The sequence below is a fragment of the Mobula birostris genome, chromosome 6, assembly GCF_030028105.1.
Source record: "Mobula birostris isolate sMobBir1 chromosome 6, sMobBir1.hap1, whole genome shotgun sequence".
In the NCBI taxonomy this organism is placed as follows: Eukaryota; Metazoa; Chordata; class Chondrichthyes; order Myliobatiformes; family Myliobatidae; genus Mobula; species Mobula birostris.
In genome coordinates, this window is record NC_092375.1 from 147,107,052 (window position 1) to 147,132,389 (window position 25,338).

Here is a 25,338-nt window from a genome sequence, read left to right on the forward strand (position 1 = left end):
GGGGACTACTGCACAGGATCATAAGAAGCTACACAAAGTTGTAAAATTAGTCAGCTCCATCATGGGTGCTAGCTTTCAAGGTACCCAAGGCAGCTTCAAGGAGCAGTACCTCTGAAAGCTGACATCCATTATTAAGGACCCTCATCAGCCAGGACATGCCCTCTTCTTATCGTTACTGTGGGGAAGGAGGTACAGAAGCCTGAAGGTACACACTCAGTGATTCAGGAACAAATTCTTCCCTCTGCAACCGATTTCTAAATAGACATTGAACCCATAGATACTACCTCACTTTTATTCTGTTTGCACTATTTTTAATTTAACTATTTAATATAAATATATATACTTACTGTAATTGATTTTTTCTATATTAATCATGTGTTGCATTGTACTGCTGCTGCTAAGTTAACAAATTTCACGACATATGCTGATGATATTAAATCTGATTCTGATCTGGCAAAACACCAAATTCAATCCCAAACAGTGTGGATTTATCTAAACCATAACAATTCAGTTAGCTCAACTGGCTCAGTTCCACTGAGGTGAATAGCCAGCTGCTGTTTCTATTTATGATTTTTATAAAGTAATTTTATCTGGAAATTTAACACTCCGGACTTTAAGTGGGTACAGGATTAGATTTAACTGTGATTCCTTCTCGGGTTGAATAATATGTCAGTATCAGTCAGTGTTAAATTTGCATATAATGAAAGGCGACTGGCTGAGGTATGCAAAGACTTCCACATGCCTTATGACCCAGATTCTTTTGGGATTTGAGAAAGTTGACAACTGATGTTCTAAGCAACAGCACTTTTGCAAAAAGGTGACAGATAACACATACTGCTTGTTAAGATTCATGACTGTGTATCCAAGCAGAAGTTTTAAACTGTGAGGAGATGTTGTGAACACTGTGGTGTGTAAGGGTGGGCTTGTCTGGCTGGAGGGTATGGTGGTTTTGGACTAACAGGCTGAAGTTCTTGTCATATATCACTTAGTCATAACTACATATAGTACATAACCTGCCTTCTCTTTCACCTCATCCAGATGACGTTACCAGTGGTGTGGATGGTTTGGATAAGGAAGGCAAATGCAATGTTAGCATTCATTTCAAGAGGACTGCGTAAAGCAAGGCTGTAATGCTGAGGCTTTATAAGGCTTTGGTCAGAGCACATTTGGAGTATTGTGAGCAGTTTTGGGTGTCATATCTAGGACAGGATGCGCTGACATTGGAGCGGGTCCAGAGGACGTTCATAAGAATGATCTCAGGAATGAAATAGTTAACGTTTGAGGAGCGTTTGATGGCTTTGGGTCTGTACTCATTAGAATTTAGTAGAATGAGGGGGATCTCATTGAAACCTGCTGAATATTGAAAGGCCTAGATAGAGTGGACGTGGAGAGGATGTTTCCAATAGTGGAAGAGTCTAGGACCAGAGAACAACCTCAGAATAGAAGGACATCCCTTTAGGAAAGAGGAGGACAATGATAATGTGGAATTCAATGTCACAGACTGCTGTGGAGCACAAGTCATTGGGTATATTTAAAACGCAGGTTGATAAGTTCTTAATTAGTAAGGGCAACAAAGGCTAAGGTGAGAAGGAATTAAAAATGGGTTTGAGAGTGACAGTGATTGTTTGGCAGAGAAGAATCGATAGGCCAAATAGTCTAATTCTGACCATATGTCTTATGGATTTTATCATGGAGGGAAGTTAACAACTGAGTTTTTAATCAGCGTTCTCAAGACAGAGAGACTGTATCCTTTTATAGAATACTGGGATTATTTGTGGTGGCAAACAAAGTCAATATATTTTACAAATGTTTTGTTTCCCAGTGCTGGGGAGCAAAAGGAGCAATCACTTCCCTTGAGAATGGAATTTATAATATGCTGCCAAGATGGCTTTTTGAGCAAGTGTATAGAAATAAAGGAAGAGACAGCCCTGAACCTAATCTTAGAGAGTGGAGCCGTGCCAGTAGTTGATAGGTTAACTGGTGAACGCTTTGGAGAGAGTGGCCATAAATGTCATGGACAGTGTAAGCATAGTACAGAAACTAATGTTCTGAACTGGAGGAAAACTGATTTCAGCATCATAAGAAAGTAGACTGGGGAGAAGTTACAAATTCACTCAAAGTGAAATAATGAGAGTACAGGGGGCACTGTGTGAGGGAGTGAAAGATGAAGACAGCTAGACTGTGGAATCCTAGATGTCGAGGGCTGGCTAAAGGTAAAGAAAGTATGATGGAGATACAGGAGTCCACAGATGCTGGAAAGCTGTGTGTTGCAAAAGGAAGTTTATGGCAGGAACGGACAACTCTCAGGCATGCTAGGAGCCACACTCACTTCCCCATCTACATCAACAGAGCTGTAGTGGATTGTGTATCAAGCTTCAAATTCCTTGGTGTCTACATTTCCGAGGATCTCACCTGGTCCCTGAACTCCTCCATCCTGATCAAAAAGGCGCAACAGCGCCTTTATTTCCTGCGGAGCATCAAGAAAGCTCACCCCTGTCCCAGGATACTGACTTACTTTTACCGCTGTACCATTGAGAGCATACTCACCAACTGCATCTCAGTGTGGTATGGCAATTGTCCTGTATCGGACCGCAAAGCACTCCAGCGTGTGGTGAAAACTGCCCAGCGGATTATCAGCACCCAATTGCCCACCATGTAGAACATCTACCATAACCACTGCCTGGGCAGGGTGAAAAGCATTATCAAGGATGCATCTCACCCTAACCATGGACTTTTTACTCTCCTCCCATCCAGTAGGCACTACAGGAGCCTCCACTCCCGCACCGGCAGGCACAGGAAGAGCTTCTTCCCTGAGGTTGTGACCCTGCTAAACCTCTCATCACAGCACTCAGTATTGCACCCATATTGTACTGTCTCAGTACTTTTATATTTGTGTGCTGTAGCACTTTTTATTCGCAGTTATTTTGTAAGTAACACTATTCTTTGCATTTCTGGTCAGATGCTAACTGCATTTCATTGACTTTGTATCTGTACTCGGCACAATGACAATAAGGTTGAATCTAATCTAATCTAAACAATGAAAAGTGTAGGTATTAATACTGGTTCATTTTTATCACGTGTAGATAACAGTGAAAAACTTGTGCTGCCATGCCGTCCAGGTGAAAATGTAGGGACCAAGACAAAGTATATGGAAGGCTATGATTTGTCTTTAACAAGTGAGAAGTCTGTTCAAAAGTCTGATAACAGTGTGATAGAAGCTGTCCTTGAGTTTTGTGGTAGGTGCTTTCAAAATTTTGTATCTCCTGCCCGACAAGAGAGGGAAGAAGAGAAAATGACCAGGGTGGAAGGGGGCTCTTGATTATATTGGCTGATTTCCAAACATAGCAGGAAGTAGAGACTGAGTAAATGGAGGGAAGGTTGGTTTAAGTGATGGACTGGGCTGCATTTGCATCTCTGCTATTTTATCCAGTCTTGAGAAGAGCAGTTGCTATGCCAAGTCATGATGTATCTGGACAGCAACACACATAAAAGTTGCTGGTGAACGCAGCAGGCCAGGCAGCATCTCTAGGAAGAGGTACAGTTGACGTTTCGGGCCGAGACCCTTCATCAGGACTGGTATCTGGATAGGATGCTTTTTATGGTGCCTATGTAAAATTTGTTAATGTTCATTAGGGACATACCGAATTTCTTTAGCCTAGTGACATTGGTTTGCTTTCTTGGATATAGATTCAATATGGTTGAATTTGTACTCAAATTATTGATATTTACATCAAGGAACTTGAAGCTCTTGTACATCTTAGGGGTAAAGGAAATGCTGGGGACTACTGGCAAAGGAAATTGGGAGTGCTTGGGGAATGGCTTTCTAGGGTAAGATCCTGTCGTCAAACTTGATTGAATTTTTTGAAGAGATAGCAAAATGTATTGATAAGGGCAATGTGGTTGATGTGGTCTATGTGGACTTTAATAAGACCTTTGACAAGGTTCCTGACGAAGGGTCTCAGCCCAAAATGTCGTAATGTTTATTTATTTCTATAGATGCTGTCTTTCCCGCCGAGTTCCTCCAACATTGTGCGTCTGTTGCTCTGGATTTCCAGCTCCTGCAGACCTCCTGTGTTTGTGGTGATGGTTGAAAGCTGCTTTTGTGACTGGAAGCCTGCAAAGCAAGGGCATGAAGTATTTCTGGCCGCCAAGATTAGGAAAAACCCCTAAGTGTATTTTTTTTTAAGTTTTTTAAGCAAGAGGGTAACTTGGAAAGGAGTAGGGCCTATTAGAGACCAAAATGTCAGTCCTTATGTGGAGCCAGAGGACTTAGATAAAGTCTTAAGTGAAAATGTTACATCTGCATTTACAGTGCCTATTAAAAGTATTCAGACCCCCTGATGCACTATCAATTACTCCAAAAGACTAGAAATAGAGTAAATACTGAAAAGCTTTTATTAACAGTAAATGGACCAACGTCCATGCTGAGTATCTGTCCTGGACTGAGGGAGGAGCACTGACACAATCGCCTTTATTCAGGGGTCTGTGGAAGGAGCCACAGGAGCAGTCAGCAGAGGGGCGTGTCCAGACAGGTAACTCAGTTACAACCTATATCTATGGTTTACCACAACCCCACCCCTCCCCGTTGGAAGTTTTCATGTTTTATTATTTTACAACATTGAATCACAGTGGATTTAATTTGTCTTTTTTAACACTAATCAACAGAAAAATACTCTTTTGTGTCAAAGTGGAAATAGTTCTCTACAAAGTGATCTAAATTAATTACAAATGTAAAACACATAATAATTGATTGTATAAGTATTCACCCCCCCCCCCTTTTAATATGACACACCAAATCATCGCTGGTGCAGCCAGTTGGTTTTAGAAGTCACATAATTAGTTAAATGGCGATCTGTTTTTGGAGACCTGTGTGCATTCAAGGTATTTAAATTAATTGCAGTAAAATACATCTGTATCTGGAAGGTCCAACTGCTGGTGAGTCAGTATCCTGGCAAAAACTAGACCATGAAGACAAAAGAACACTCCAGAAGAAAGGAATGACGCAGTTAAAAAAAAGTTTGGCAACTATATTAATTAAACCAAAAAAAAACTTTTCTGCCCTCATATAAAGCAAAAAAAAATTAAACCGAACAGATTAACTGCCTCCGATCAAACAGAGATAATTTAATAGTGCGATTAAGATGTTGAAGGCAAGAGTTGATCCAGGTAACTCTGGGCTTCCGATGGAGAGTCGAAAAAACGGGAAGACCCATCAGACAATCGAATCCTCAAACGTGCGGGATAAAGCAACATTGGTTTTAAATCCATCTTGTAGAATTCCGACATCACAGATCTGTAACGGACACGTTGATCACGAACCTGCTTACTAAAATCTTCCACCAATCGAAAGCGAAGATCCGAAAAATCAATGTAACCTTTAGGTCGAGCAAAGCGAAGCAACTTCTCCTTGTCTTGAAAATAATGAAGTCATAAAATAACATGCCGAGGTTTATCTGACTTAGGAGAATATAATGGGACTCTGTGAGCCCGAGCCAATAGTGGTGGTTGATCAGGAAATAAGGTGGGAAATGAATCTTTTAAAAGTTGAGAGAAAAACTTTATAGGGTCATCAGATTCAGCAGCTTCACGAATACCAATAATTCAAATGTTCTGTCATCGCATTCTGCATTGTAAGTCAGAATTTTTAAAGGTCAGAAAGTGAAGTTTTTTCTTCATTACAGTAATTGTTTCTTCCATTTTCCCCATCTTGAGTTCATTTTGTTGCGTGGATTTTTGGAGATTAGATATAGCAGTCTGATGTTCAGTGATAGATGTTTTCATCTTATCAATTTCATCGATAATTTTCTGCAGTTTAGTTGAAATTTCCGCACGAATCAGATCCGATAGAGTAGTTGAAATTTCCGTATGGATCAGATCCGATATAGCTTGCATAGTTACGTTGGTTCAATCGGAGGAGGGTCGGTAACTTTCGGTCTAACCGGAGGTTTGCCATCTTTCCCGTTCTTAGACATAGCGGACCTTAAAAGCATCCAAATATATAATAGCAATCCACTGCAAGGTATTGTAAAAATCGGTGCCTTAAAAATTAGCTTAAATCTAGCTGATCATAGGATAAAGCTCAGAGGTAATGGAGCGAGTCAAGAACACGACTTCACTCCATGAGCTCTACCGGAGTCAGTATGTCAGTCAGTATCCTGGCAAAAACTAGACCATGAAGACAAAAGAACACTCCAAGCAGCTCTGCAGAAAGGTTATTGAAAAGCACGTCAGGAGATGGATACTAGAAAATTTCCAAGTCACTGAATATTCCTTGGAGTACAGTTAAGTCAATCATTAAGAAGTGGAAAGAATATGGCACAGCTGTAGATCTGCCTAGAGCAGGCCATCGTCAAAAACTGAGTGACTGTGCAAGAAGGGGACTAGTAAGGGAGGCCACCAAGAGACTGATGACAACTCTGGAGGAGTTCCAAGCTTCAGTGGCTGAGTTGGGATAGACTGCGCATATAACAACTGTTGCCCGGGTGCTTCACCAGTTGCAGTTTTATGGGAGAGTGGCAAAGAGAAAGCCACTGTTGAAAAAAACTGACATGAAATCTCAGCTAGAGTTTGCCAGAAGGCATGTGGGAGACTCTGAAGTGACCTGGAAGAACGTTTTATGGTCTGATGAAACCAAAATTGAGCTTTTTGGCCATCAGACTAAACGCTATGCACATCAACAAAAACGTGCCATCCCTACAGTGAAGATTAGTGGTGGCTGCATCATGCTGTGGGGATGCTTCACTGCAGCAGGCCCTGGAAGGCTTGTGAAGGTAGAGGGTAAAATTAATGCAGCAAAATACAGGGAAGTTCTGGAGGAAAATTTGATGCAGTCTGCAAAGAGGAAGATTTGTTTTCCAGCAAGGTAATGACCCCAAGCATAAAGCCAAAGCTATACAGGACAGGCTTAAAACAACAAAGTTAGAGTCCTGGAGTAGCCTTGTCAGAGTCCAGATTTCAGTCCAATTGCGAATTTGTGGCTGGACTTGAAAAGGGCTTTTCACTCACAATCCTTTTGCAATCTGACAGAGCTTGAGCAGTTTTGTAAAGAAGAATGGGGAAAAATTGCCATGCCCAGATATGCAAAGCTGATAGAGACCTATCCACATAGACTCAAGGCTGTAATTGCTGCCAAGGGTGCATCTACTAAATACTGACTTGAAGGGGGTGAATACTTATGCAATCAATTTTGTGTTTTATATTTATAATTAAATTAGATCACTTTGTAGAGATCTGTTTTCACTTACCCCTGAAAGACACTTTTTCTGTTGATCAGTGTCAAAAAAGCCAAATTATATCCACTGTGATTCAATGTTGTAAAACAATAAAACATGAAAACTTCCAGGGGTGAATACTTCCTATAGGCACTGTATGAAGGAACATTGTAGCTGGAGAATCTATTATGACAAAGGTCTTGGATGCCGTAGCTTGCTTAAAAGTGGAGAAACCTCCAAGCCCCAGGAAGAGGTACACGGGCCACAATGGGAGGCAAAGGAGGAACCTGCTGGGGCCCTAACAGAGCTTCTAAAATTTTCACTGGGCACAGACAAAGTGTTACTTGATGAGAGGACAACCAATGTGGCACTTGTATTCAACAAAGATAACTGAGAATCTTGGTAATTTATAGGCTCTTGCATCTAATGTCAGTGACAGAGAAGTCATTGGAAACAATCCTGAGCGGTGGGATTAGTACACTTGGAATTATTCAAACAGAGTTAGCATGGCTTTCTAGGGGAACATCCTGTCTGACAAGATGGAATTTTTTGAAAAGGTAACAAATGTATTGATGACAGCAACGTGGTTGATGTGATCTGTGTAAAATTTAATAAGGTCTTTGAGAAGATCGCACATGGGAGATTGGTCAAAAAGGGTCGAAGCCCATGATAGCCAGCACAAGTTGGCTAAATTGGATCCAAAACTGGTTTGGCAATAGGAAACAGAGGATGATGGTGAAAGGCTGTTTGTGTGATTGGAAGTCTGTGACCAGTGCTGGGACTCTTGCTATTTGGTAATGAAGGCAGGAGAGGCATTGTAAGTAATGATGATGCAAAAATGACCAATGTTGATATCAAGGAGGATAGTCATGGGCTATGAAAGTGATCAGTTGGTAATATGGGCAGAGCAATGACAGATGGAATTTACTCTTGATAAGTGCAAGTTAATGCACTTTGGGAGGGCCAGTGGGGGGAGGATGTACCCACTGAATTGTCAGGAGTACTGAAGAAAAAGAGACCTTTGGTGTACAAGTCCAACGATCCCTGAAACAGGCAGCACAGACAGATAAGGTGAAGAAAGTGCATGTGTATTATTTGTCCTCATTAGTCAGGACATAGAATACAAGAACATATAGGTTATGGTAAACTTTTTACAGCTGTAAATTGTGTATAGTTCTGGTTGCCACACTACGCAGTAGGATGTGATGCAGAGGAAATTCACCAGCAAGATGCATTTCAGTTAGGAGGAGAGGCTGGTTTTGCTTTTCTTGAATTGGAAGAATTGATAGAAGGGAAACAAAATTATGAGGGACATAGATAAAGTTGAGAGTAGGACATTTTTGCTGTAGCAGAGGTGTCTGGAAATAAAGGAAATGGGTTAACGATTGAGAGGATTAGAGGGGATCTGCAGAGGAATGTTTCCACCTAGAGTGTAGTTAGAATCTGGAACACGTTATCTGAGTGAGTGGCAGAGGTGCTCTCACAACACTTAAGAATTATCCATATGACCACTTAAATCATCAAAGCACGCAAGGTTATGGACCAAATTCTGATCGATGGGATTAGTATAGATAGGTATTTGATGGTCAGTATGGACATGGTGGGCAGTGCTGTATGACTATGAGAAGGATGTATTGACAGAGTGAGATGAAATTCATTCACATAGAGGGTTAACATTCTGACACGCACCCATCATCTTGAATAATTCAGTGCAAAGTTCCAATTGGTTTAATATTGATGTAAATGTGCAGCATTCTTGCCTAAACACAAGAGATTTCCTCAAACTTTTTAGAACATAATTTCCTAGAACTTTAACATAGTACCAGGGATTCCTGAAAAATAGTTATCATGATCTAATTACATTATTTTGCAGGTAAGCAGAATGTATGCAGCTGTTTATTCAGCAAATATAGCAAATTGATGGGATCAGTTAAAGTGCTGTCAAAGAGTGGCTGATTTCCCAGCTGGAAAGTGCTTTCCCTGAGTTTTTATATCCTGAGTCCTTTTGCTACTAACAAATTTTCTAATTTTTTTAGAACATTTTGTAAATCAGTGTATTTTGACAAATCTTTTGTGTACTATGTAACCTTGACCTTAAATTTATCTTTTCCACAAAAGCAGCTTTGATAACTCTATATTTTCCATTGTCAGTCATAGTAGGATAAGACAGCTGAGTGGCATAGTGATTACATTATTGAACTAGCAGCTAGACCTCTGGTCAACTGATCTGGAGTTGTGTTGGTAACTGGGGAATTTAAATTCAACAAGATAAATAAATCTGGAATTTAAAAAAAAATCTGCTCTCTGGTAACAGTAACCATGAAACCACACTGGACTGCTGTCAAAAACGCGGTTCTTTTTGATTGGAACAAGGAATTATTGTGTTCTGTATTTTACTAAGATGTGGCTTACTCAGAGTACACCAGATACTGGTATCAGACCCAAAGGCTTCTCGATGCACAGGATGGACTGAACTGCTGATTTGGAAAAGGCAAAAGGTGGAGGTATATGTTTCATGGTAAACTCTCTGTGGTGCTCTGATGTGGCGGTTTTGTCATACTTGTGTTACCCCGACCTTGAACACTTAACGATTAAGTGCCAACCATTCTATTTACTTAGAGAGTTTTCCTCCATGATCCTGACCGCTGTTTATATACCACCAGCAGCCGACTATAACCAAGTGCTTGAGATACCGCATGATGCCGTCACCAAACAAGGAACAGTCCAACCTGATGCATTTCATATCGTAATCACAGATTTCAACCAGGCTTGTTTGAAGAAATCCCTGCCCAATTACAATCGGCATGTAACCTGCAGCACCAAAGGTCCCAACACACTAGACCAGAGCTATACTAAGATAAGGAATTCCATGCCCAGACCGCATTTCAGAAAATCTGATCACTTGGCTGTCCTTCTCCGACCTGCATACAGGCAGAGGCTGAAGTACAAGGCTCTAGAGACTAGGCAGCAAAGAGATGTCCATGGGAGGCCGAGGAGTGGTGATGGGACTGCATCGAGTCAGCGGACCGGGCCGTGTTCAAGCACTCATCTGTGCATCTGAATGAATACGCCATGGTTGTCACAGACCTTATTAAAACTCGTAGATGAGTGTGTCCCCACAAAATCATTCAGAGTCTTCCCCAACTAGAAGCCCTGGATGAACCATGAGATCTGCGGTCTGCTGAGGGCCAGATCAGAGGCACTCAAGTCTGGTGACCCAGCAAGGTTCAAGAGGTCCAGGTCCAATCTGCCGAAAGCCACCTCAAGGGTGAAGTGGCATTTCCAGAATAAACTTGAATCAACGAAGGATGCTGGACAGCTGTAGCAGGGCTTGAATGCTATCAAGGGAAATCAGGCTCTGCTTCCAGACGAGTTCAGTGCTTTCTGTGCTCACTTTGACCATCAGAACATGGAGAAACTATCACAAACTACACCCCCACCCCCCCCACCATTTCCCTGTGATTTCAGTCTCTGAGGCTGACATAAGAGCATCCTTCAGGAGGATGAATCAGTGGAAAACATCTGGCCCAGATGGGGTATTTGGCCAAATTCTAAAAACCTGTGCTGATTAATTGGCTGGAGTGTTCACTGAGAGCTTTAACCTCTCGCTTTGGCAGTCTGAGGTACTCACCTGCTACAAGCAGGCTTCAATTATACCAGTGCCCAAGAAGAACGTGGTAACCTTCCTTGATGGCTTACATCCAGAATTTTGAGAGGTATAGTGATGAAACATATCAATACCTGCCCAAGAAGTGACTTGTATCTGCCTCAATTTACCTACCGTCAACAGGTCCACAGCAGCTGCCACCTCACCAGCATCTCCATTCAATCCTGGAGCATCTTGTCAGCAAAGTTGCATACATCTGGATACTCTTTATTGACTACAGTTGAGTATTCAATACTATCATCCCCCCAAAATTAATCAATAAGCTTAAAGATCTAGGCCTCCTTGTGCAATTGGATCCTTGGTTTCCTCATTTGCAGACCCCAGTCAGTTCAGATTGGCAACAACATCTCCACCACAATCTCCACAAGGCTGCGCCTAGCCCCTTGCTCTACTCACTTTACACTGTGTGGCTACGCACAGCTCCAAAGCCATCTTCAAGTTTGCTGACAATAGCACTGTCGTAGGCCGAATCAAAGGTGGTGATGAATTAGCATATTGGAGGGAGATTGAAACTCTGGCTGAATGGTGCCACAACAAACCCTTACTCAATGTCCGCAAAGCAAAAGAGCTTATTATTGACTTCAGGAGAAGAAAACTGAAGGTCTATGAGCCAGTCTTCATAGGAGGATCCGAGCCGGAGAGGGCCAGCAACTTTAAATTCCTTCGTGTTAGTATTTCAGAGGACCTATCCCGGGTCCAGCAGGTAAGTTCGGTTATGAAGAAAGCATGACAGCAGCTCTACTTCCTTAGAAGTTTGCAAAGATTTGGCATGACATCTTGTGTGGTGCGAAGTATATTGACTGGCTGCATCGCAACCTGGTATGGAAAAACCAATGCCCTTGAACAGAAAAAAGGTAGTGGATACAGCTCAGTCCATCACAGGTAAAGCCCTCCCCACCATTGTGCATAACTACATAGAGCATGGTCAAAGAAAAGCAGTACAGTATCCATCATCAGAGACCCCCCACCACCCAGATCATGCTCTTTTATCACTGCTGCCATCAGGAAGAAGATACAGGAGCCTCAGGACCCTCAACACCAGGTTCAGGAACAGTTATCACCCCTCAACCATCAGGCTCTTGAACCAAAGGGGATAACTTCAGTAAACTTCACTTGCCCCATCACTGAAATCATCCCACAACATACACACACACACACACATCTGAACAGTTTGTTGTGTTTTGCACACTGGTTATCCACTCTGTTGGTGTGGCCTTTCATGGATTCTATTAAGGTGATTGGATTTATACAGTATTTGGTGACATATATGTACTTTGATAACAAATTAACTTTGAACTTTTGAACTTTGATGTCTTTGAGGGAAGAGAATCTGCAATCTTTACCTGTTCTCGCCTATATACTATATGACTCCAACCCCATAGATATGACTAATTCTTCACTGGCTGATAATTCAAAGGCAATTATGGATAGCTAATAAATATTGGTATGGCCAGCTTTGACCATATCCCTCGAATAAACTAACAAATAAATAGATTCTACTTGTCCTCAGAGCAAAGCTGAGTTTCACAGAGGAGGGCAGTGAAACTTACAGCTTTAGTGAGCAGACAACAGGCTATTTTGTTACTGGAATTGACAAGAAAATAGAATTCCTTGAGATTTTCCAATTCCCTAACCACCAAAGTGCTTGTGCATTTTCCACTGGCACTGCAGTTCATTGCTTGTTAAATGAAGGCCAGGAGTCAGTGTCTCCACTTAGGTACTTGAATGTAATATGTTAAGTCACAGTGCATGCTTAGATTTGTTAATAATTCTGTCCTTTTGACTCAGAAAACACAAGTGCATAAAATAAGAAATTAAAGCAGAAAATGCCCGTTGGTAACCTACCTTCAGCCTCTCTCCACAGACGGTATTCTTGTCCTGAGTTCTCTAGCAGAGGAGGAGATTCTAAGCAACTTGACTGTGTCAGGTGTTTAACAGAGCAATGGAAAGTGTTCTGCACCCAACCATCCGTCACTCCGTGTTTCCTTTCAAGTAGATGCTGAAACTGTTTTATTCACCCTTCCAGGCAATGCATTCCAAGTACAGCAAAACAAGATGCTCCTCATCTTGATCCATAACTCCCACCCCCCCCCAAAAAAATTTATGGTATTTTCTCCAATTATCTCAAGTTTATGGCTTCTGATTACAACTCTCGTGTCGGTGGAAACAATTTCACCTGTATTTTTACTTTTAAGCTGGATACTTCAGGCTGAAACTTAATGATCCCACCAATGTTGCCTTCTGCACAGCAGATGTGCGGGACAGAGAACATCACATCATCACACTGCAGTGCAACTGGCACAAGAGAAGAAGTATTTTATGGTCATCTTTACTCACAGAAAGAACTTGATTTATTATTTCAAGATTTTATAAAATTGCTTTAGAGTTTAGAGGTTTTTTTTCAATCTATTTAACACAATTTTTAGGGTGGCAGGGCGGTCTGCCAATGGAGGTGTAAGTTGTTCCTTCCCTCCACTAGGTCACCCTTGGGCAAGGTGTAGCACCTGCCTCACCCTCCCCAGTCAGGGTCACGTGAAGCCATGGGAGCAGGTGGTACACATCACAAGTCATACAACAGGGCACATAACTAACAAAGGTCTTAAAAACTTGTGATTGCTTATACGCAGCATGTGAAGAGAAGTGTGGTACTTCATTGTGACTGTCACAGTCATTGCCTTCAAATGGAGCTGACTTTTCCTTTCTATTTTGTTCAGACTTTAGTGATCAGCTGCTTGAGGTTGTTGGCCTTGAGGGTGCCATGGAGATGGGACAAATCTACACTGGACTGAAGAGTGCTGGGAAGCGACTGGCTCAGTGTGCTTGCGTCACCATCAGGTAGCTATCCAAACCTGCTCACTCATTACTTCGGCATTAAATCGGTCACATACGCTGGAGTTTCTGTACGACTCACTGGAAACTTTACCCGAGGTACTTTGAATTATGGAATGAGGGTGCTGGGAAATTTCAATCTGGTTAATTAAATCTCTAATAAGAAGTTAGTACTGATCATGTGATCAGCAAACTACTGGACTGTCATTAGAATTCATCACATTCACCAATAACCTTTGGGGAAGATCTGATGTTCTTACTGATTTTTGACCAATTATAACGTGAGATCAAATTTTACCTGTTCTCTCAGTTATCTCATGCAAGTAGGAGGAGTAGTAATTAAACTGAACACCAGCATCAAGTTAGCCACACAGAATTACAAAGGTAAAGGTCCCCTCAGAAATATCTGAGATTGTGCATTTGCTTACTAGGACACAGGAGATTGTTATTCACCCATTGCTCCCAGCTGAACAACCTCATTGGTCCTGTTCCCTTTCTCATTATTTCCCTGTGTTCCTGTCTCAAATGCACACCATCTCCCCTTATACTTTCTTCACGATGATCCAAATAATTTTCCTACTTTGGAACACGGGAGGGAAGTGGAGCAGCTGACAGAACCACAGAAGCAGAATACATTCAATACTCAAGGTAAGGATCATCCAGGTTGAACCATTCTCAGACTCAGACTTTCAGTCAACATTCCTAAGCCAAGGTGGTGTAATGGCTTCAGCACCGGACTTCGAGGCCAATAGTCCCGAGTTTGAATCCGATGGCTCCTTGCACGCTCTCCATCCACGCTGGGTTGAGCATCGAGCTTGCAACTCGGCCTCGTAAAATCAGTCAAATGCTATGGAAGTGGCATTTTTGCCACAATACGTGAACAACAACAGCATTCCAGACCCTAATACTATCCCAGGCTATATCCTATTCAACTAGCAGGAGAGATGAATTGCAAAGTTGGAAAGGAGAGGTCCTGGAAATCATCACTAATTAATCTTGGCTTAATTACGGCCTAATAATGAGATTATTGATCAATCTGCCCCACAGCCTGAAGGATAAAGGCTCTATAACTAAGTCTGCAGAAATAGGAGACATATATCTTGTTGTAATTTATAGTTTTTTATTATTATGTAGCGCAATGTGAGCCGGCTGGTGGCGTAGTGGGATCAGCGCTGGACTGCGGGGCGGAGGTTCCCAAGTTCAAACCCAGCCGGCTCCGTCCGGCACTCTTTCCATCCGTGCGGGGTTAAGAGCTGGTGATTTCTTTTTAAAAAAAATTCACCGGGCAGAAGGCAATGGCAAACCACTGCTGTAACTTGCCTCGTACGTGAGTTCCAACTACGTCAGAGTGGTGTGGGAGGAAGTCGTCCGCTACCTGGAAAAATTATGGGGAGAAGGCAGGAAAAGGGTATTGATTGTGGATGATCAGCCATGATCACAGTGAATGGTGGTGCTGGCTCAAAGGGCTGAATGGCCTACTCCTGCACCTATTGTCTATTGTCTGTTGACCTACATTATTATTAGCGCAATGTACTATTGTACTGCTGCCACAAAACAAGAAATTTCATGGCCCATTCCAGCGATATCAGACCTGATTCTGATTCTGAAGTCAACATGCAGCAAGAAGTTATTTGCCATTGCCCCCAACAATGTACTTGACATGGATGCTTCTGTCCTTGATGTGATTGGTAGGAGTGATCATAGCAGAGACCTTGAGCAGATGAGACCCCATTTTCACATCAAAGACTCTGATGTTCTGTCACACCGATATGGATTAGGTGGGACATGTTCTGAACGTGAACAAATCCAGAAGTTCAAAGTCAGCAAGTAGATAAATTGGGATCCACTTCATTCTGTAACTTCATGGCCTGACATGCTTGTATCCTTCACACTGTTGATGAGCGGGAGTTTGCACAAAGGGAAACCAAGCAGCAGCAGTGGTCACAAGGTTATAAACAATTCTGGTCCAGGACAAAAGGAACCATGTGTATTCTATTCAAAAGGCTGGTACGTTAGTCTCACACATGCCTTGAAGGGACCATAAACGGTGGAGAGGAACGTGGAGGAGCAGCAACAGGTCTGCCTAAAGATGAGATGCCACTTTGGTGAAATGACAACACGGGACTACATGCAAGGGAAACAAGGGAAATATTCTGCAGCTAGAGCAAAACCACAACTGTAGCAGTCTACTGAATAGTCAATGGAAAGAAGATGCTGCATAATCTTTACATCTTTGTGCATTGATGTAGAACACAAGCTTGGGAGCATAACTTAAATTCACCATTTCACCCCCCAGCCCAACTTCTCCGTCTATCAACAACATTCTGGGATCACCAGAAATTTAACTTCACCAGTCACTAAGATATACTGAGAGCAGATCAGAGGCTCAAATATTCTTCAGCAGGTGACCATTCACTTGCCTGGATGACTGAAGCATTAGAACAGCACGACACCATCTAGGACTGAGCTGTCAAATTGATTGACACCCATCCATCACTTTAGCATTCATACCCTTCATCAACAGTGCACTCAGGCCGCAGTATGTACAACTTGCTACCAGCTAGAAGGACAAGTGCAAAGGCTCATAGAACACCAGTACCTTGAAGGACTCCTCCAAGTCACACCTAAACAGGACATAGAGTAAAACTCTGCTAATTCCTTAAAGTTCAAAGCCTTTAAGCTTTGGTTGGACCAGACCAGCAGATCTCCTAGACTGTTGAATGTTCCTTATACTAATACACACACTATTTTATTCTACTTTTCCCTTAATATGTTATTACATGGTAATATCATGTTTTTTTTTACTGAATGCTGAGTTTAAAAAGAGCAGGAAATGTACGGGCATTCTATATCATGGCTCTGGCCACACACCGACCTATGACACTGACTGCTGGCGTTCTAGGAAACACACGCTCTTGCTCTCTGGAGCCCTGACTCAGTGACTGAGCCAGGTACAACAACATTAGGGTTTCCAAGCAACTGGGTGCTGGATTATCAGAGATATATGTGTACATTGCTGATCTGGTAATATCACTGTATCAAAATCTTAAATGTACCTTCATTAAATGGGCTACTACAGTGTTCAAGGAAGGGGACAGCTCTGGACTGACATTAGATGTTTCCTTTACCCATAGTACCTTATGAATAAAGAGAAATATTCTTACATTATTAGTATTGTGGTTATATCACCCTTTAAAAGTATGTATACTACAGTAAAAGTTCTGAGCTAACTGCAGGTAATTATTTATAGAACAACTAAGCTGCTGCCTATGCAGATTGATGGGGAGCCCTGGATGCAGCCTCCTTGTACTGTAAGTGTGAATTTTCCTTATTTCTATAGCTGTGCGATGAATTGATGCATTCCTATCAATGATATTTGTTTGATTTCTAATTGAAACTTCCTATTAATGCCAACTGTTCCTTTGTTTTACTTAATGTTAAAACCTCCAAACAAATACCATGGCAAAACCCAACAACTCGTTACTGTTTTAAAAAAACTGTCGGGAGGATTTTCTTTAATATTCCTTGAATCAAAGATTGTAGATTCATACTATCACTTTAATCCATAAAACTCTGAAAGTCTCCATGATGTGCAATATATAGGGAATGTTGCAGTCAGGAAAATAAGTAAGAAGTTACACCAAGATTGGTGCAGTTATTCAAAGAGATGCAGGAATATGTCCTGCTGGCCTGATCAATCATACCTCCTCAAGCAACACGAGAAATTGATGAATAACACCAGTGAGGTTATGGGATCTTAACAACTACTGGATTTGTCTGCATGAGAACACTGATTACAAGTCATAGTTGCAAAGCACCTTGAGACAGTTTAATGGGTTTCATGCAATGCAACATTAACTCTTGGTTAGGATATACGTAGTTCCATGCCGTAAAATTAGATTCCTGCCCTGGGGTTATGAAAATTCACAAGGGTTCCTTTCATTATTGCCAGTGCTATTTTTTACTCGAGTGAACGTAGGGTTACGGTTTGCTCCTGTATCCACTTTCCCTGCCTGTGCCCATGTAGTTCAGCAGTTTAAGAGTTTTCACGACAAAGGATCACACATGACAATAGCTGCTTGAGGAAGACCCAGCACTGTCAGTGCCTGTAAGAAGGCAGAATGTTAGCAAGAAGGTAATGTTTGTCAGACAACAGGGAAGAAATCCATTGACTTTTCAGAAAAAGGAAGACTTTAGCTTTCCTTGTCACTGATATTCCTGTCTATATCAACAGTGTTGAGATTGAGAGAATGTAGAGATTCAGGTTCCCAGGAGTAAACAGCACCAAGCACCTGTCCTGATCCAACCATGTAATAACCACAGACAAGAAAGCTCACCAACACTTTTACTTCCTCAGGAGGCTAAAGAAATTTAGCAAATCTCTGTTGAACCTTACCGATTTTTATCAATGCACCAATCTGGATGCATCACAGCCTGGTATGGCAACTACTCTGCCATGATCCCAAGAAACTGCAGAGAGTCATGGACACAGGTCAGCACATCGTGGAGAACAGCCTCCCCTCCATGGGCTATCTACACATCTTGCTGTCTCAGTAAAACAGCCAGCATAATCAGAGACCTCACCCACTCTGAACATTTTCTTTTCCTTTTTCCAATCAGGCAGAAGATATAAAAGCCTGAAAGCACCTACCACCAGGCTCTGACAGCTTCTACGTTGCTGTCATAGAACCATAGAAAGCCTTCAGCACAATACAGGTCCTTCAGCCCAAAAGGCTGTGCCGAACATGTCCCTACCTTAGAAATTACCTAGGCTTACCCATATTCCTCTATTTTACTGAGCTCCATGTACCTGTCCAGGAGTCTCTTAAAAGACCTTATCGTATCTGCCTCCACCACCATTGCCAGCAGCCCATGCCATGCACTCACCACTCTCTGTGTAAAAAAAACCTACCCCCAACATCTCCTCTGTACCTGCTTCCAAGCACCTTAAAACTGTGCCCTCTCATGCTAGCCATTTCAGCCCTGGGAAAAAGCCTCTGACTATCCACACAATCAATGTTTCTCGGTATATAACTATTGAATGATTCCCTGCTCATCTGAAATCCTTAAAGTGGAGGTTGATATGTTCTTGATTAGTAAGGACATCAACAGTTATGGGAAGGAGGCTGCAGGGTTGGGTTGAGGGGGAAAATAAATCAGCCGTGATCAAATGGTGGAGCAGACTCAATGGATCAATTCTGCTTCTGTGCCGTAGGGTCTCACAAGATGGACTCTTGACTTCACAATCTATCTTCACATGATCTTGCACTTTTCTGTCTACCTGCACTACATTTTATCTTTAGCTGTTACACTTCACTCTGCACTGCATAATGATTTGATCTGTATGAACAGCATGCAAGACAAGCTTTTCACTGTAGCGCTGTACATGTGCCAATAATAAACTAATTACAATTCAAAGCACAGGAAGAGTCACGGACAGTAGAAATCACTTATCTCTGAGCTACAACATAAGAAACTAGATCCGCAATTTCAGGAAGTTTGGTGTGAAATCAAAGTTACATGTGCAAGTACTACAAAACAGACCATCAACAATACAACAGTATTATTATAGTCAACAATCTGTAGACTCCTCTAATCCCTGATGTCTTCTGGCAGTGCCTCTCATGGGAAGTTAAGTTTATTGTCATGTACACAAGTATGGTGAGGTATAGTTCAATGAAAAATTTGTAACAGAAGCAAAGGCACACAGGTATTGACAACACACAGAATACAAAGTTGTACATAATTGTATAATCATACATAAATTATACTCCATTGAGAGATGTTCCATTTTAGAGTTCACCAGTCGTAAGAGTTGCAGATTCTGGCGTCCTCTACTTCCTACCAATATATTTCACAGTTGAACATTAATGGAAGGCATCAGTGGATGGAGCAGTCTCCAAATGAGATCGGGACATGATCACATGACAGAGAGCACTGTAGCTCCGTAGAGTAACCATGTTACTTACATTCCCCACTTCACCTTTGGAGCTTTCTTCAGATAATTTTTGCTAACATTCAACTTCAGTAGAGACACGAAACAAGTGGTTCCAGATTAGACATGCTACACCTTAACAGATTTCACATCTATTAATGACCTCCCAAGGATAAATTAGTAACTGCTGTTGAAAACTTTACGATACCATTGACAGAACAGAATTTAAGTAACAATATGCCCCTTTTCATCCTCACTAATTTTCTTGCTTGTATGGTTCTACCAACATAACTTGCTTAGAACATTTAATTTTTATCTCTATAAAACCACATAAAACTATATTTAATCCTTCCTTTTGGATTTCTCTCAACACCCAGCAACCTATTTCCAGCCTTCTGCCAAATCTGGCCTAGATCTGACCAATAGGACACGTGCACGAGCAGTCCTGGTGTGTAGAGAAGCAGCTTACCATCTGCTCAATGCTTCACCTTGTTGGCATGGTCAAGGTCGGGAATCACCACTAAACACGTTAACCCCAAAACCACCAAGGAGTTTGGCGTGCCAGTATAGACTTTCAGGCGTCAGCAGCAAGTAACTGAAATGTAGGTGGCAGGTTAGCACTGCCCAGTTCACATATAACATTACCTGCACCTAAATGTCCAATGTGCCACGACCTAGCACATATGCACTACATCCAGAATTTATGTTCTGTATAGTTGTGTCTAAAAGCAATGTGTAAAATTTATCCTAGGAATATTTAACTTCCCCTCCTTTTATTAACAATAGGCAAATACAAAAATCATTTTTTATCGTTGTATTTTTTATTTAGAAATAATTCCTCCTAGCAGCATAAATGGGAAGATCAGTGAAAAGTTATTTTTGGTTCAACAGAACTGTTGACATCCTCTGCCTATGGTTGAGATTTTAACTAAAATTTACCTTTAAAATGTCATACAGTGGATGCCGTTTAATTGTGCCATTGCTTAATCGGGGCATCTGCTTACTTGGGGCAATTCTTAAAGAACAAAAACAAATTGAGAAAATAGCCAGGATTCCCTTTGCTTATTTGGGATGCTATGCCACTTAATTAGGGCAAGCAACTGTCACCAAAAATTTTTCTAATTAGCGTCAGTCACATGCACGTCATGTGGCTATTAGACATTATACCGTGCTTAGAGCAAACCATTTTTAAGTAGCATCACTTGTGTGTTTGTGTTCAAAACACAGTGATTTTTGTCACTGATAGTTGCTGAATAATAAACAGTAAGACAATTCAGAACTATTTTCCTCACTGCGGTTTCAAGCATTCAGGCTTGAAGATGCCAGAAACGGCCAGGAGTGAAAATGAAATAATTTCTCTAATTCAACAAGTTAGGAACTATGAAGAATTTGAAGGTATCAACAGTCACCTTAAATGTTACATTTGAAAGGAAGAGTTTAAGGTTGCATTCGTCAAAAGCACTGTTTAAAGACAGTCCAATATCTGCACTATGTGTCTGCATTAATTTTGTTCATTTATAGTCAATCAGAATACATCAGCATACACTGAATGAATTCCTCCTTCAATACCTATTAGGAACTAATACAGTTTTATAGTCCTTATTAGTTTCTAATGTATTCTGTATTTAATTTAAATGCATAATTTGTTACTCAGTTATAGGGTAGTTTGTCTTTTTTTTTAATATACCTTCTTAACTGTTCCATGAAACTTCAGCTAATTTGGGACAGCTGATTAATTGGGCCAAAATGTATTGATCCCAATGTGTCCCAATTAACCAGAATCCACTGAATTTATTTGTTAATCACAACTACAGAATGTTATAATAATCTTTACAGGTTATTCGAATTTTGGAGATGGGAATGGCTAGAGTTAGTGTTAGAGTACATAGCTACAAAATGTGGAACTGAACATTTAGACATGATATCAGGAAGAATTCATTTTTACATTGAGAATTCCCAACTTGAGAGATCTGTGAATGCACAGCCATTGAATATATCGGGATTGATACATTTTTGGAATTTAAAGAATGTTGAGATTCAGGGATTAGTCAGGGGACTAGAGTCAGTGCATAAAATCAACCGTGATCTTGTTAAATGGAACAGTAACAGGAATGGGCCATGTGACTGTGTTTTTGTTCTTGTAGATGCAGAAAGAGGGCCAAGTGATATCTGAGGATAATGTAAATTTCTGTCATTTAAATAATTATTACTAACAATTTGCAGATCAAATATGGATTTATTTAATTTTAACCCTTAGCAACCTTTGGGGCTCCCGCTCCATAAGCGCTGTTTTGTTGAATATCATAAACACATTCAGCTGAATGTCATGATGTACAAATATAGTATTACTTAACAATTACCCAGTTTAAGACTCATCTGTAATATTTTATTTTCCAGATTAGAATTACTCACAAAAACCAGGTCCCTATGCTGTTGGGACCTCCTGCAAAGGCAAGTCTACTTTTCTGGAAAAGGAGAAATCGCAGCAGAGATTAAATGTGCAGGAAAATGTTACAGCTGAAGATCATAATGTTACAGGAAAGCCCTCTGGACAAATGAATATTTTCTTTTTACTTTAGATGTTTTATTTTTATTCTACATTTATACCACAGAGTCACCGGACTTAAACACTGTACAGTAACAATATATAAAACTTGGACTTCAATGAAAATAACTTTGTACTATTTAAAATGAATCTATGAAGCAAAGTCATAAACTTTCCAAGAATGAACAGAATCAGTAAATACTTTGGTGTTTTCATTTGCCATGTTTCAGATGTTTGTTCTAGTATCCTAGGAACAATGGAGCAAAGAGAGAAGCAAAGCTCCAGGATGCAATCCAAACTCACCCATACTACAACAGTAAAACAATTGACTTAAGCTGTTGCATACTGACCAATGCCTATTGCCTAACAAAGTTACACTTCCAGGTCATCATCTCAGAGCTGCAGGCAGTTCTGGGACAGCAGCAAGGAATTTGCATTCTGGGATTGTGTACGTAGGAACGTTTTGAAATTGCAAGTTCCGTACCTTGCACTTTGATTGAACAGCTCATGGTTTCAGGTCAAAACATGACAGTACATAATGATGAATTGTTTTTTTCCTGCTGTGATATCATTGCCATAGCTATATAACATTTATGATAAACTATAATTAACTGGCTGCACCAATATTCCTAATATTGGTAAAGACTGAGAAACTTGTAAACTAGTTGAACCGACATTCAGAGAAAGCTGTGCTTAGAAGCCTGACCTGTGTGTGTGTGTGCATCATATACATGGTTGCAAAACATCACTGGTATTCAAGTTAAACATATGCATCAGCAGTGGTTGTGTTTACGTGTAGATTATCATTCTTGATGTAGTATATCAGTGGCAACAGTAGGCTTGTGTGTTCTGTGTGTCTGTTTACAATCATCAGCCTTAACAATGTGTCTGAACATAAAAAGGTGCAATAATTATTGAAAAAAAATCAATAGATCTTACATCGTAAAAGAAGCCAAATATATAGCACTTGTTTTTTATATTCTTTGTGTTAGCTGCATTTAAATAGAAATGCCACTAAACACACTACTAGTATAGTGAGAGGGTCCATATCTATTTTGAATGTACTGTAAAGCTGTTAGAAAATACTTACTTTTAGCCATTTGGATAATTTAGGGTTTTCATACCAGTATATTGTTAAGAATTTGAAATTTATGTAAAATAAAGTTACCAATGTAATGTTGCCCCTCGTCTGTTGAATTGCTTTTGGCTGCTTGCATGGTATTGTGTAGATCTGTTATGTACCATGTTTATATGTAACCCAAAATGGATATTGTTTTAGAACAAATAAACTGAAAAGCATCTTCTTTGTGCTGAATATCATTATTACATAGCGGGCATATAACCTTTAATTTTACCTGTTTTTTTTGTTGACTAATATGAGATAGCACCAGGCCAATAGATTATTCCTGTAATCTCAGAAGAAGATGATAATGAAGTAATTCAACGGGGTAGACTGAACGAATACACTGCCATCACCAAGATCTCATCACTAGGACAGCGAGGTGTTTACTGTTCACCTGTGCTGCATACTACATGCATTTTGAATTATGTTGTATTAACATATTTATGGTAATATTTTGTTTTATGTGCTGTGTGTGATATATGTTTTGTGGGTGCACCGTGGTCTGGAGGAATGTTGTTTTGTTTAGTTGTATATATGTAAGGTCAGACGATGGTAACCCTGAACGTGAACGTAATCAAGAAGAGTCCAGTCAATGACCTTGCATCAGAACCAGGGAGAAGAAAGGTAGAAGTATAGAAAGCAAATGGAATGGAAACAACCTGAAAGGGTGGAAGACAAAAGTCAAAGGTCCAAGACAAAAAGGTGGTAATGAGGGGATAAGAAATAGAAGCAAGGTCTGAGGCAGAAAAAGAGAAACAGCAGAATTATTTTCTGAAACCGTTGATCCCAAAGGATGCAATGCATTGTTCTTCCAGCAGGCATTGAAGATTATTGAAATACCATAGGGTGAGGAATTTCAGTGGTAGGTGGCACCTTAGGGTTACACTGAAGAGAAGCAGTAGCACAATCTGGAGTCAGTCTTCTCAGTGTATAGGAGATCATACTGTGACGAGCATAGTATATTCAACTGGAAGTAATGAAGGGAAATCACTGTTTCTGGGTGAGAGTGGTTGAAACCATTTGCAATAGGAAAGAAAAGTAAACAAAAAGGGGAAGATATTGTAACTTCTGTGCCTGCACGATGAAATGTTATGTGGATGGAAACGGACAGAAGAAAAAAAATCAGGGTTGTGGAAGGAAAACAACACAGATGTGGAGGTCAAAGAAGATGTATTTGATGGTGATGCAATGTGCAGAAGAAACCAAAAATGTGACAACTGGAGGGGCAGATGGTGAAAAGAGAAGTTCTGTTATAATTATTGGAAAGAGGGAGGCCAGAAATGTGGGAAATGGAACAGATGTACTCAGGCCTAAGCTGGAGAGTTTGTGTTAGAGGAGAAAAGCACGCATATTAGAGGTTCTTTTTTAGAAAGTGGAAAGGTCACTCCTGTATTGCTTTCTGAAACTATAATATTCAATAACAGGCAATACATTATGTTAGGTTACTTAAAGGATTCCATTGGAATTGGGAAAATAATTTTTTCTTGAAAACAAATGATTTTTTTAATACAGTCTCATGCCCTTAAGATTGCAAATAAATGGTTATGGATGTCATTGGAGAATGATAAATTGATCATTGTTATTAAAAAGCATACCATTGATTAATACGTAATTAAATCTGTTGTTTCCAAAAATAATTATTTTGGTTTAGAGAAATTCTTATTATGCTTTCTTTGATAGTTATCAACATGGCTGAGTACGTCTAACCAGCACTGATAGTTGTGCTTTACCCTGAAAAATTAACTGTTTCTCTTTCCACAGATGTTGCCTGATCTGAGTGCTTCTAGCATTTTTTGCTTGTAACCAGTTTTATTATGCACATTTAGTAACTCTTCTAATTGTAGAAGCCACCCTAAATGGTTTCAACAATTAAGAAAAACACCAAAGGTGAATTTATTCAAGTGTGAAAGCTACATTTTCTGGGAGACTCGACTTTTGAAAAAACATAGTTGGAAGCCATTGCCCTGAGCGTTTTGGCTGCAATTAGATATTTAACAATCTAATCCAAAGCTTCCTCTTTCCATTAAA

The 25,338-nt window shown here is 40.5% G+C and overlaps 1 protein-coding gene across 10 annotated transcripts in view; it reads left to right on the forward strand.

Moving 5' to 3' along the window:
* LOC140199449 (diacylglycerol kinase beta-like) overlaps positions 1-23,488 on the forward strand; it is a 566,317-nt gene extending 542,829 nt beyond the window's left edge. For all 10 annotated transcript variants that reach the window (XM_072261555.1, XM_072261557.1, XM_072261558.1 and 7 more), the window contains 3 exons: positions 13,593-13,713; positions 16,958-17,018; positions 22,040-23,488. In XM_072261555.1, coding sequence (XP_072117656.1) covers positions 13,593-13,713; positions 16,958-17,018; positions 22,040-22,138 — 281 coding nt within the window. In that variant the 3' untranslated portion in view covers positions 22,139-23,488. The remainder of the gene's footprint in view (positions 1-13,592; positions 13,714-16,957; positions 17,019-22,039) is intronic.
* The last annotated feature ends 1,850 nt before the right edge of the window (positions 23,489-25,338 follow it).